The sequence below is a fragment of the Pezoporus wallicus genome, unplaced genomic scaffold, assembly GCF_028554395.1.
Source record: "Pezoporus wallicus isolate ANWC-B61680 ecotype Strahan unplaced genomic scaffold, APGP_CSIRO_Pwel_v1 contig_5552, whole genome shotgun sequence".
NCBI classification, from domain to species: Eukaryota; Metazoa; Chordata; class Aves; order Psittaciformes; family Psittacidae; genus Pezoporus; species Pezoporus wallicus.
Window position 1 is genome coordinate 5340687 of NW_026640754.1, and position 13716 is coordinate 5354402.

The 13716-nt window shown below is 37.3% G+C and overlaps 1 protein-coding gene across 8 annotated transcripts in view; it reads right to left on the reverse strand.

Moving 5' to 3' along the window:
- TENM3 (teneurin transmembrane protein 3) overlaps positions 1–13716 on the reverse strand; it is an 830895-nt gene that overhangs the window by 58600 nt on the left and 758579 nt on the right. For 7 of the 8 annotated variants that reach the window (XM_057420267.1, XM_057420269.1, XM_057420273.1 and 4 more), the window contains 3 exons: positions 6188–6214; positions 4585–4602; positions 3506–3652 (listed from right to left, as the gene is read on the reverse strand). In XM_057420267.1, coding sequence (XP_057276250.1) covers positions 3506–3652; positions 4585–4602; positions 6188–6214 — 192 coding nt within the window. The remainder of the gene's footprint in view (positions 1–3505; positions 3653–4584; positions 4603–6187; positions 6215–13716) is intronic. The other variant, XM_057420268.1, reaches the window with a different exon arrangement.

Below are 13716 nucleotides of genomic sequence, written 5' to 3' on the forward strand. Positions count from 1 at the left end.
ATAGAGATAAGATGTATCAGTGAGCATGTTTGCTTTTGAATGGAATTTAAAGGGTATATATAAAACTGCTGAAGGAAGAAAACTAGGGGGACAAAATAAGTCCTGAGCACAAGTTTTGCCCAGTGTCAAAGGGAGATTGTGACCAAGGACTTACATAAATCACACTGTTGCCAAATAAGTGATTATATATTTAGGTGACAGAAAATCTCCATGAAGTGAAATTCACTGCCTGCATAAGGAGAATACAGTTTCGGAGTTAGGTTCCTGGTCATCTCACCAGGATGGTTGTGGCACAGCAAGGCAAGAGGCTAGAAAGGACAGAAAACTGTATTAAGAAATCTCAGTTATCTTCACATAGCTCAATTTTACAGCAGGCTACAATGAACAGACTCAATTATAGACACCAAAAATGACTGCCTCTAGGAGCAGCTGGTTGGAAAAGCCACAAAAGCAGAAAAAGCGCATGTTTTATTCCTAAGCAATGCACAAGGTCCTTGTTCAATGTTACTATTGCAGTATCTCTATAAGCATACCTACACTGTACTCAAATTCAACATTCCTGCTGTAGTGAAGAAGCCTAAAATATAAAGTGTTGGGCTCTAAATAAGCTGTCACTCTAGACAGAAACTGTGGAGTCACTGTGGATAAATACTATGGATATATCAACCCAGCACTCTCCACAAACCACAGAGGCAAACAAAAAGAATAATGGGAAATGCTGGAGCACAAACCAGAGAATATGACCATGCCACTGTATCTGTCCTAACTGAAGTACAAAGCTCCTGGAATTTCCTGAGCTTGGGTTATCTTTGTACTTAGTAACCCTTCTGGCATTCAAAATGTTCTGTGGCAGTCATTTCCTACTTTAATTAGCAGCCTGATAGTATATCAAAGAAAATATAAGTTCATAGTTGTCCTATTACATTCTTTTGCTAGGCATCTGTCGCTATGCATGTCATCCTTAAGGAGAAAGGAAATGATCCGCAAGACTCCCAGAAATCTGCATGAAAAGACAGATGAGTAATAATCATCCCATCATGTGTCAATGGTACCTAGAAGGGAAAATGATCAAGTATGCCTTGATGTCATTAGCATTTCCTATGGAGAATATTCCCATTGAGGTCCTTGGGATGCTCATGTTCACAGAATTTGAACATTCGGTCCCAGAAAGAGCTAAGGACCAAACGAAAAGCAGACATTGCTAATAATTAATAACATTACTATATGAAATATATTTTATCCAGTGTAGGATGAAACATAAACATTAACCACAGCATATTAATTAGCTAACAACTGAGATAGCTTTAATTACATAACCAGTGACCCTGGTTCGAAGTAAATCACACTACCTGCAGTCACCGTATAAAGGCAGCATAAGTGCTCAGATAACCTAATCTCCCACAATACACAAATACAGCAGAGGCATCCTTGTGCCATTACCTGCAGTTGTCTGGAATTTGAATGGCTTGCTCAGGAGATTAGTGGGCTGATTGCAGGTACTCTTGGAAAGGGAAGAAACACTGCTTCTCTTTCCAGGTGGGTTTCTGGCTTTCTTTTCCCAGTTTTGTTTGGTATGCTTCCAGTTTTTAATTTAATTTAATTGGTATAATTTAACCCTTTTCCTCAGCCACTAGTCAAAGACTGACATGAGTATGCTCTGTACTGAAGCATATGAATAAAACTAAGGTCTACTGAAAGAGAAATGCCAGTGACAAATGGCATTACATAGGTCAATGATGGTAAAGCAACCATTTGGCCAATCCCTTCATCATACATAGGTCCTTGATGTCTGTAAAGGAAATAGTGAAAAAATTTGAGAGAAATAAGTCATAAAATACCAGTATTAAACTTTTTTTTTTTTCAGTATTGTTCTTTCTGCTTGAACTTTAAGTCATCCTGTTCGATCCTTCTGCTTCAATTCCTTGTTCCTTTTCCCCTTTTCCTCACAAACAGGTATTATTGTTTTCAGTCTGAAGGAGCATCTTCTTTTCCCTTGTTCTCGTTTTGTTCACTCCTGTTCACCTTGCTCCTCCTTACTCCCACTGTTCTGTTACCTGCTCTTGACTCTTCCTCTGATATGCCACATCCTTCTATTATCTTTAATGTTTACTGAATCTGTTTTAGTCTATCACTGGGCTTTCAACATTTTTCCCTTACACAATCTATTTTTTCCTCCATGTTGTTCATGCGTTAACCTAGTTTCTTCTCCTCTTTGCTTTGTCTCTTTTCATGCTTGCAGGTTTCTCTTTCTTCCTTATGTTTACAATCTCCCTGCCCACCTGAACTGAATTCCCCGAACAGCATATCACTACATGGAAATGCCGTGGCTAATTGTTCCACTTGCTCCCTTCCTACATGCAGAAACTTAGCTTCACACTAGCTCAGACTGCATATATCAGATTGCATCAGATTCTTTAGGCCCCTAAAAGTGCAAAGCTGATCCAAAATATACAGTATGCAAAAATCAAACAATGTGTAAGGCAATAAACAGCAGCAGTGTTTTAACTGTGTTATTTATTTTCCTCGAGAAGTAAATGCTGCTGTTATTTATAGTTTCTGATGTCTGAGATCCCAACTGCAGTTGGGGTGTGAGAACGTAAAGCCAACCAGCAATGACAAAGGCATACGCATCCCAAAGCTGAAAAACAAAGTCACAGATGACTTTATCATCATCTAGAAGCCCTACTGGAGTTTCTTATCTCTGCTCTGAATCTGAAGGTGCTAAACAAAAAGAGTTGATGTGAGAAGGGGGAGAAAGACAGACAATAAAAGCATTATGCTGATTTAATATTTGACTGCATTCACATTTAATCTTGTTTTTGTGTGGGTTTTTTTGTGTGATTCTGGAGTCATGCCAAAGTAAGCCCCTCTACCTTTCCCACCCTGCAACAGTGATAGCAGATTGATTTCTTGAGTCAACACTCCTGCCTGCATCTTGCTTCAGACTGTTACCTGTCACCCGAATGACAGACTGCAGAAAAGAAAGCCAAATAAAACCAAACCAAACCCCAAAACGTCTGGGAGCATCCTGTCAGTTATCTGAGCGTTCACAGGCTATAGAGGATAAGATCTCTGTAGACTGGGCAACCAATTGTTTCCAGCAATAGTGTCATAGGTCAAAACATAAACTCCCTGTTTGGCCTTTTCTCTTTCGATAATTTCCTTGTGAGGTCACTGAAAAGTTGAACTCCTTTCTTTTCTTCCCTTCTACTACAGTTCACTGAATTGAGACTATGATTTATTCCAGTATAAAAGAACACTGCAGGGAAACTAAGGTGACACCCATCATTTTGTAAGTACATATCTCACACCTGTCATAAGCAGCTCGAAAGGCTTTGCTGATATGCCATATAAAAGCACTGAATACTGCAGCATATTCTTACAGACAGAGGAGCTAGTAAAATGCATGTATGGTTCTCACGGCAGTATTTAATCGCCTGACTGCAAAATCTCCATTCCTCAACAGGTTATCCTCAGTGTTAGAGATTCAGTTGTTATATCTTACCTCCTTCATTGTCCTTACTGTCAGTGCAGAGAGTTTCCATGGCCACGTCACAGCCCGCTCCCCTCCATCCTGGCTGGCAGACACAGTGCCAGCCGTTTTGGTCCAGCGTGCACCTCCCATTGCTGTTGCACAAGCCAGGGCAGCCCTCTGTTGAAACAGAGAAAGAAGAAAAATCACAAGTGATTTAAAGATTGCACTTCTATAAAAAGAAATAAAAATACAAACAAGGGACACTTACTGGGAACAGGCCTTAAGAACAGCACAAATACTGTAATTGCACATGGAGTGGAACAGCAACATTACCTGGGGAATGTAATTCTTAACAAAGTGGCATCTTTGATTGGCCTGACACTTGAGACACCACTTACCTGTACAGGCAGGAAATAAATGCACCAATCCTCTAAATACCTGCAGGCCAGACAAAATTAAGTTTGGTTTTTAATTTTTTTAAATTTTCTTTTGTTTGGCAAAGTAACAAGAGATGAGTGCATAGTGCAAAAATAGCTCTGCAAAACAAGACATTTTTCTGTGCTCATAGAATAGATCATTATTTGCTCTATGCAGTATTGGTTACTTAGTGGCACAAATGTTTAAGCTCCCTGTTACTATGAACAAATCCCTCCAAATTCTTAAGTAGGAAAATGGGTATGATTTTAGTCACGTAATAAAAGAAAACATTAACTTTATCTGGTCTCAGAGTTGCCGTATATTCATGTGAAATTACAGTGCGCTAAATAATTGCACAAAGTATAGGCCAGTTTTAATGACTATACTTTATGCCAAAAATACATTCCTTTCCACAGAATAAGCAAAGCCCAGGAAATAGTGAAGCAGCTTAGCATCTATTCTAACAAACACTAGGATTCAGGCTGCATACGGATGGGACAGGACCAACAGGATTTCCAACTAAATGTAATAGCTGTGCGTATTTGATTACTTAGGACGGACAAAATGAAATACCATAAGGACCACAATAAAACATTGATAGACTGAACAAAAACACGGTAGTGACGTGCTTCAAGACAGATAGCAGAAAGTGATTTTTTGTGACAATCTCCCTAAGGCTTTTGTGCTGTTACCTTTATATCCTATCTTGTCTGCTTTTATGGCCAAGGAGGGAAAATTTGGGAAACAATTAACATAATTTAATATATCCAAAATCGATAATTGTTTTCAGTCTAACATTGCATTAAAAAAACAGTATCTGTCACTTCTTAGTGATGAAATCTGGCATGCAGCCAACATGATCTGTATGAGGATGACAACACTATAAATATGTAGATTTTGGTGTTCCTTTTCTATGACTATAAGACACTGACAGAAGCAAGTACAGATATGGCACTAAGTATCTTACAAGAAGGTGGCTACAAATCAGGTAATTTTGGACACAACAATTTTCTGTAAACATTTATCCAAAAAGCCCAAGTAACTGGCTAACCATTTCACTTTATAGAACTACTGTTTTTGTGAACTAATCTACTGACCCATTTTAGTTAAGCTCAGCTGAGTTTAGAACAGTCTTTCAGAGGTAATAGTCTATTTTTTAATTTTAAAAACTTTTGGATTTACTGACTTCTTTCAACCATGTAGCTCCAATTTACAAACATCTGCAGAAAAGAAGTTATAAAGGGTGCTTAACTCTTGTCAAATTACTTAGAAGGCAGAGATCAGAAAAACCTTTTATGAGGAAGGATGATGATGCTACAGTTACGGATATTGAGCCATTATGTCAGGCTGAGATCAGTCTTGCTACTCTTTCAGACTCTGGCTGCTGATAGTATTTGTTGAGGAACCGAGAGCAGTTTTTTTCTTACTCCTTTATCTGTTAAATTTATGGAAGTCTCACATATTTAATTGCAATACTGACAAGAGCGTTTTAGGAGTCAGCTGGGTACACTCAAGACTTATTGTGTAAAAGCCTGGATATTGCCATGAATATTGTCATACTCTAATGAAAAAAAACCAAAACCACAAATAAGGAATAAAGATACTCAGGGAAAGAGGGGTAGGAATATTTCAAACATTCTTCTAAATCGATTTTTTTCACCATAACTGAAGATACAAGAATCTTTGCTGTTTCATGTTAAGCTTTCACATCCTTGAACTTTTTAATTGAAAATGTTGCATAGAGTAAACAAGCTTTTTTCTAACTTCATACAAAACACAAGTCATAATTTCCTATAGATTTTCTATATTCAGATAAAGAAAAGCTTAAAAGCCTGGAGTATTCTATTGATCTGTCTATATATAAACACACACATATCTATAATTAATCTGTTCTTTAGAACTAATGACACTTGCTCTGTGACAAAAATATTGCTTTGCTTAGTTTCCTAAATGTTTACAGCTTTGCAGGTAGAGGTCCAATGACAAAACTAACAAAGATAAAGCACCAAACAGCAAATGAATACTATCTTCAGTTGTTGGTTCAAACAAAATCAAGTACACATACACAGTTTGTATATAAATGTATAATCACTGATAAATTATTATTACATAACATAAGCAAGATTTCATTTTAATTTGAGATGAGCTGAAAGTCGTATGAGTTCAATCTATAATTCATGGAATGTATGTGAAAGAAGATTCTTTTGCCCAGACTAGTATGTTTGTAACTATATATTCATATAGAAAAAGTACATGTAGGTATAGGCATGTCATCAAAGAGCAAATATACAGTACCTTTCACTATCTTATCCAAATAGTGAGCTTGAGAATTAAAAAGAAAAAAAAAAAACAGACAGACATTTCAGAAGTGTCACATAAAACAAGAATTGTTCAGAATTCACATGCAAATCAAGCAGGTGCACCTGAGAGAGAGGTCTTACATTACAAAATGAGAATGTATTTCAAAGCCTTTAAAAATGCAAGAAATTGACTTTTCAGCAAACATCATCATGATTCAATGAAACTACTTCAGAAAGGAGGCCTGCAGAAAAAAAAGAGAGATGCTGCCTTTCTGAGACTATGTTTTTCTTCTGGCTTCTCTTAACATGCTTTGATTTGTACATATAACAAAAATATAATCAAAGCTAGTTAAAAAATCCAATTTTCAACCCAACGTAAGAGTAATTACTTAGCTTATGCGCTTTAACACACTGACCATACTGGAAGATCTTTTATTTCAGGTCATGGATGACTCTGACAGCATAACTAGCACACTATCTTAATTCCGACTGGATTAGAAGGAAGCTTTCTTCTGCTTCAGTTCAGCCACAGTTATTCTTCCGAGCACACACACCAAGTATGCAAATAAGTTAGAATAAATATATGGGATGGAAGAGGGCACAGTGGGGTTAGTAGCGTGGTGATCCATTTCATTTGGAAAAATGGGTTAAAATTAAACATAGGCTTTAGACATATAAAAATAAATATCATAGTGTAAAAGAATAGCAAGACTTTCTTTTTTTTTCAAGTTATGACACTTAAAATTTCACAAAAAACATTTGAGCAGGCAGGCAGATAGATGAATGACAGACAGAGCACAAGACATTTAAAGCAGCAGGCCCTACTTTTAATACACAAAACACAGCAGTGATTGGTTACACTTTCTTATGATCAGGAAACAACTGCAGTTGCTTTAAAGGGGTTAATATAACAAAACTATGTAATACAGGTCCATTGCAGGCTACAAAATGCAGCCACATGCACATAACATGGCAGGGGTATTACAGACCATTGCAGTGGGGACACACTGAGCTGAGTCAACAATGTTGGATTCCCATCGGGTTTTGCTGTGGACAGGGTGTTCAACAGAGCCCTCATGGGCTCTCTTCTTTTCAAAATCTGAACTTTTCTAAATCCCTGGTGGATGATGGCCCCTGCCTGGGAAGTACTCTGTCACTTGCTATTGTTCCTCAGCTTTGTGTCTTGGGTGAATAGAAAAGGCATTTCCAACCATGGCCTCTCCTCCAGTTTGGATGAATGGGAAAAACTCTTCCCAAGTTCAAGGAGGGAGGTGATGAGATACATAGTCACAAAAGCCACAGTAACTGCTATGACCAAGAGGTAGAAACTCAAGTGTCAGGTGTCCACAGTTGTTGGTTTGGGTTTCTTTTTTCCCCTTTTAAAATATTTTTTCTATAGAGGTAAGGTTAAAGGGAGACAGAGAAAGAAGATGAAAACATCAATTACAGAACATTTAGAACAGCAGCAACAAACTAAAAAGCTTTTCACATTAACCACAAACAAAAAGAAAAGTGATACAGCTGCATTTCAGGGTGGATCAAATTCTTCCTCTTACTCATCCAATATAACTGCCCTTGCTCCTACACAGCTGCTCTTAGAACACTGTGTAGTATGTGTGGAGGAAAAAACAAGCTTTATTTCATAAAATGGAAGCAATTAGGTAAGGCAACTGAAAATAATCCCTGCAATCCGAGGTCCCCACATGCTATTTCCTTTCAGAAATCCAATCTGTATTTAAAAAACAAGGATTAAGAAAATGCTTTTGAAGATTTCTTGTACCCAGTAGTCTTATAAGAAGTCACTTCCAGACCATAAAATTATAATTTTCAGAAAACAAGCTCTACCTTCCAGTATCCTTTTACTTATGGTCAGCTGACAGCAAGGACAATGTTAGAAACTATTTTGGTTAACATGCAGCATTTTAGAAGAATCAAAAACCAGAAAACGAGTGACCAAAAACAGTTTAACTTTGAAGTTAAAGCAGTGAAGTTTAACTAGCCATGCTGTCTTCCTTATCCATGGCACTGCAAACAGGAATTAACACAGCTTTGTGCAGAAGCACATAATACCAGCCTTTTTACTTCTGTATAGAGAATTCTGGGTGAGATTTGGAGCACTTCAGTAGGATGGAGCATCTCAGCATGGTGCTCCCTTGCAAGATATTTATGCATCTGGCACATGTGTGCTATGTTAACTCCTTGAAAAATCAAATTAAGAGATCAGACAATATACCTACAAGGGTTTTCTTGCAGGTGATGACTGTGACATTTAAAATCTTGGTATTATGTCCAGGAGTAGAGGGATTTTGTATAGCTCCAAAACGCAGAATAACAAAAATGAAGATATAAAATTTGTGCATCTTCTAGGATAGTCAAAATCCAAGAAGATGTAAATGGCATTCAAAATTAATACAACATAAAATATAAATCAATATGCGTGGATATTTATATAACCATGTGGCAGACAAATGTATTTTACAAAGAACTGATAACTTCAGGTGAATTCACATTTAACACAGCATATTTCATAACTAGTCAGAACCCTGACTTTAATGTCTCCCATTAGTTTCCTTTCAGAGATGTAAGTCAGTGTCCTCCTTAGATTATTCATATGCTCCAGGTATGATGGAATAGCCACAGAATAAAAGTACATACCAAATCCATCTATCCCAATCAGCTCCTGTTTAAGTTAGCATGAGTCACATACCCATTGATTTGATATTCCTTAATTGGTACATATAACACTGCTTTATTCTGATTATTTTGTCATAAAGGATTATAAGGGTGACATGCTTCTAAATACTGTATAGCAGATTTATACTATTATTTACATTATTATCCTCCACCAGACATCTTCACCCACCACAACCTTTGTAACCTGTACACTAGACTATAACACGCCACATACTTTTTGTAGTGTTTACAGTCCCATTTTAGCATCAGCTAAACAGCCTCCAAGAGTCATGAGTTACTTTGCTGCAAGAGCAGAATTTAACCTAATAGCCCACCAGACATGAAGCAAAACTACAAAAGAATGTGACCAAAGCCATGTTGATCGAGGTCTGCCTAAATTAAAAACTACTTTTATGGTTTTTTGCTTCCTACACCTTGGAAGTGTGAACTGAACCCTTGCCTTCTCTCCAGTAATACTATTAGCTGCCTCTCTTCCTCTAGAGGAGCTACAGCCTCTCCCTCTAAAAGAAAACAGAAAGGAGAGGTTAGAAAGAGAGAAATGAGATGAAGGTGAAGGAAAAAAAAAAGATGACGAAGAAATAATTTCAGCATGAAGAAACACTGGAGAACGCTGTTCTGCTCCTCTCCAAGCAAGCTCTGCTTTGCTTACTTTCCTCACCTTCCACAATGCAGTACAGCAATCCCCAGTCACTGGCCAACAAGCGCATATACATCTCTGCCGCTAATACAAACTTTATGCTCCCAGATGCAAATCTTTTACAGGAAGATCTGAGCAACACATGTTCTATCAGCCATGTTTCCACTTCCACATCACCTTGCATAAATCTATAATCCTTCTCTCTAAATCAAAATTATTTAGTATCTTCACACTACTGGTGTGAACAAAAAGTATATTCTTATCTCATTTTACGAGTGAGTAACTAAGGCACAGAAATATCAAAGTGAGAATCCATCTACTTGGCTGAAAACACAATATGGTTTTCCAGAATACTTAGAATTATATGGCATTTCATACACAAACCAGCATTTTGGCAATTCACACACAAGCACGTCAGGTCCCCAGAAAATGAAGAACAGTCAGAGAACACTCCCTTAAATTTTGCCTTTGTGCACAGCTAACAGAAAATACATGGTAAAAGCAAAGGTGGAATCCAGTTCTTCAAAATCATTCTTAATCAGGAGACCATACCATGAATGAGTCTCTGGCATAAATGGAGTTTTTGCATGCAAAAGCCTTCACAGCCATGCAACAAACATTCTTAAGTCAGGTCCATCAGGTGCAAAGGGAAGAGTAGTTAAAGCTATCACTATATTTTTTTATCACAATGATATGTATATGCTATAATTAATATATCTTCTGTTGTATGATATAATGATAGTAACACCCAAAAGAGTTCTCTTGTGGCTTCCTAACATTATGTTCTTGATTTTGCAACTTCAGTTTTTTTAACATGCTTTTTTTGGCATTTGGAAGTTCTTGAGTTCTATGCACATAAACTGGAAAAAAAGGAAGGGAGAAATAAAAGAGATTCCATTCTGTGGCATTACATTTTTTTTGCTGGTGAGCAACAGGGAAGCTTAGCTGAACCACCTATGCTTCTGCTGTTTGTGCTAACAAAGTTATGAACACTACTTCTTACTGCCTTCACAGCCAAGAAGTAGCAGGGGATGAGGGGCACACTTTATCAGTGGTCTCACAGACACCTGCCCACAAAAAAGAGACTTTTGAGAGTTTCACTGCAAGTAGTGGGGGAAATGGAGCTTGTGTAAACAGGGTTTTGTGCTTGTTTTAGGTAATCTGGCACAAAACTCAGAGTTGACAGCTCTGATCTGACCTGTCTAATCTATTCAACAGTCAGTTCATGGTGATTTACTTCTTCTGACCTGGCTACCACACCACCCTTAAATTCCTTGCATTTCCACCCAGCCACAGTTTAACGATCCTGACAATCAAAATATCTTTTGAATGTAAAAAAATATGTAACAAAGTATCCCTTCTGATACCTAATCCCAATATTTCCTATTCTACCCACAGCAGACTTAGGAAATAGTGTATTGATTCCCTTAAGCAACTGGTATTACTCTCAAAGAGTGACCAAACAAAGCCATGCATCCATATGCAATTTCTGAGGAGCTCCATACCTCTGCGAGAAAACTTAGAGGAGTCCAGAATTCATAAAATTTTAAAGCCACTGTTCTAACCTGTCTTCAAAGCATGTCTTCCACTCATGTCAAATTCATCATCCACTACAGCCTTTTCTGAGTCCGGGCGAGCTGCTTCCTAACATGAATTTGTGCAGTCGATTATTCTTGAACACAGAAACCATTTGTTGAATCACACCTTATTTTTCTGTATAGTCTGTGCCATTTGTTAGAGTGATTTTAAATTCTTGTCCTGTCCTCCAAAGTGCTTGGGGGCAGCGAGCTTTGGTATAATTTACAAATTTAATTCTCTCTTTTCATCACTGAACAGTACTGAAAGCACATGTTCTTCCACTGTGAGCAGCTCATGGTCGTCATCCTTTCTCTGAGTTTATGAGAACCTTGTCTTAGACATACCATATGTTCAGAGCACTGCTGCCAATAGAGGAGGATTACAAACACTCTTCCCTTTTGATACTTCTTTACTCCTAAATTCCCATCTTGCCCTTCTTGTAAAGGAGAACATATGGATGGAATAATAGTTTCAGGCAATTTTCTTTGTTTTCCTCCTACACAGGCTAAAACACAATCCTCACCTTGAAATCATACTTTATCACTTCTGCACTTTTCTCCAGTGTCCATGTAGACCTGCAGCAGAAATATTTCCTGCATATGTTTCTGAGGAGAAACCTGAATTCCCTGCAATCTATCCTTTGCCAAAACTGCAATCGTTCTTTGCAGCAACCATTTGTGGGCTTTTATGTACAAAGGCACATCAGTCTACTACCCTTTAGAATTTTTTGTTCTGGAGTCCATGCCAATTTTACTATAAAGTAAGATTTCTCTTCATTACTATTAGAAAGCCATGCGTATCATAGAATAAAAGGTTCAGTTGCCTTCAAAGGTATAGTAGACATAGGAAGTTTGGAACTACTGATAAATTGATGAGCACTGTTGTTTTCTATTTAACATCTATTTAGCTGGAAACTGATTTAGAAGAAAGGGTATATGACATCAAGAATTTAAAACTGCCCCAGGTGTACAGGCTGGAAAAATTTAACCTATTTGAGACCTCTGACAAACTTGCAAAGACCTGCCTTACATGCAGGTAAAGCCTGTCGCTTATATTAAGTACTGCACGAGAGATAAATTTGGCTTGAAAATGTATTAGGGGATGGAATGGGAGAGGAAGCATTTCATTTCCATCTTTCTTCCTGGCTGGAAGTACTTTCAGAATGTGTCTGACCAGCATGCAGCTATACAACAAACAAAAGCAAGTATTTTCTGGCCACTTCAGCTCAAGTAAGCTTTGCAACATGCTTTCAATTCTTCACATCTCAGAGCATCCTTTTTCTGAAAATGTGCCTAACTTGAACTTCACATGTGGTCCTCATTTAAATGCAAATCAAGCAATTAGCAATTTAAAGTATGCTAACAGATAACTTGTAGTTGAGATACTTGGTCTTGAAATGTGTTAAGGCCTGAGCAAGAATTCACTTTTCTCACAGCTTCAGATACGCATGCACTGTCTTAAATTTACCTGGTAATTCAATATTTTTACGGTTGCCAAATGTACAAATATTTTGCCTATTCAAGGCTTGGCATGGCAAATTAATGGCATGCCCTTCAGGCACAGAAAAGATCAAAACCACATTTGTTCTATATTTTATGAAATCTTCTTGAACTGTGGTTATCAATCCTCTGGGTGAAAAGAAAGTAATCTTCTCTTTTGCATGGAGTATTTGTATTGAGGGTACAGACATGAATATTGTGGTGAAACCCCAGCTCCAATGTAGTCAGGTGTTTTGACATCAGAATTTCATCACAATATTGTGGTGAACTAACTGACATTTGAAAGAATTACTTTTGAAACTTTGGTTGATTTTATCTGGGAATAAACTGAATGTCAAAGGTCATACCTTCATTCAGATACAAGCTTACTTTCAAGATGAAATTTTTCCATTAACCCAAAACTAGGGAATAACATGAATTTAGGAATTTTGATAATCACATACAGCAGTAATTATCCTAATTTGAAGACAAAAATTTCCTTCTGATCAAAATTCTGGAATTCTCAGAAGAATCTTAAAATTTATAAAGAATTCTTGTCATGAATACATTAATTAAACACCTGACACGTTAAAACTCTATGAAATGTGAATATTCCCAGCAATTTAAATTTCAGAGAAAAGTAAACCATCCTTGGCAACTTAACATCAACATTAAAATGATGTTGGTCATCTTAATACCAGTTATCCATGTTGCTCTCCCTCTCACCTGCAAACATGGAGATCTATCACGCCCTCAAACTGGTCCATGGCTGACTTTATCAAGCCCAAACTTCAGAAATACGTTAAAATATATCAAGTTTTTTATAAGCATTTCCTTTAATTAATAGGAGAAACACATTTGTTTTGACTTGCTCTCTGATCTTTTAAAGAGATTAAGTGCCATTTCCCTGTAGTCATATTTGAAATCTGTAATATAAGGAGCCCTAAGCTAAACACATGCTGAAAAGAGCAGGTGCAGACCATATAACTTAGTGGAAAACATTACTTCTTATCATTCCTCAACATTAGCAGTACTTCTGAGCTTATCCTGCTTATGGTCACACAGAAAACCAGCACACAAACGCCTGCATATTTGTCCCTAGTCAGAAAACCATTTTAATCAGTCACAGGATAGAGT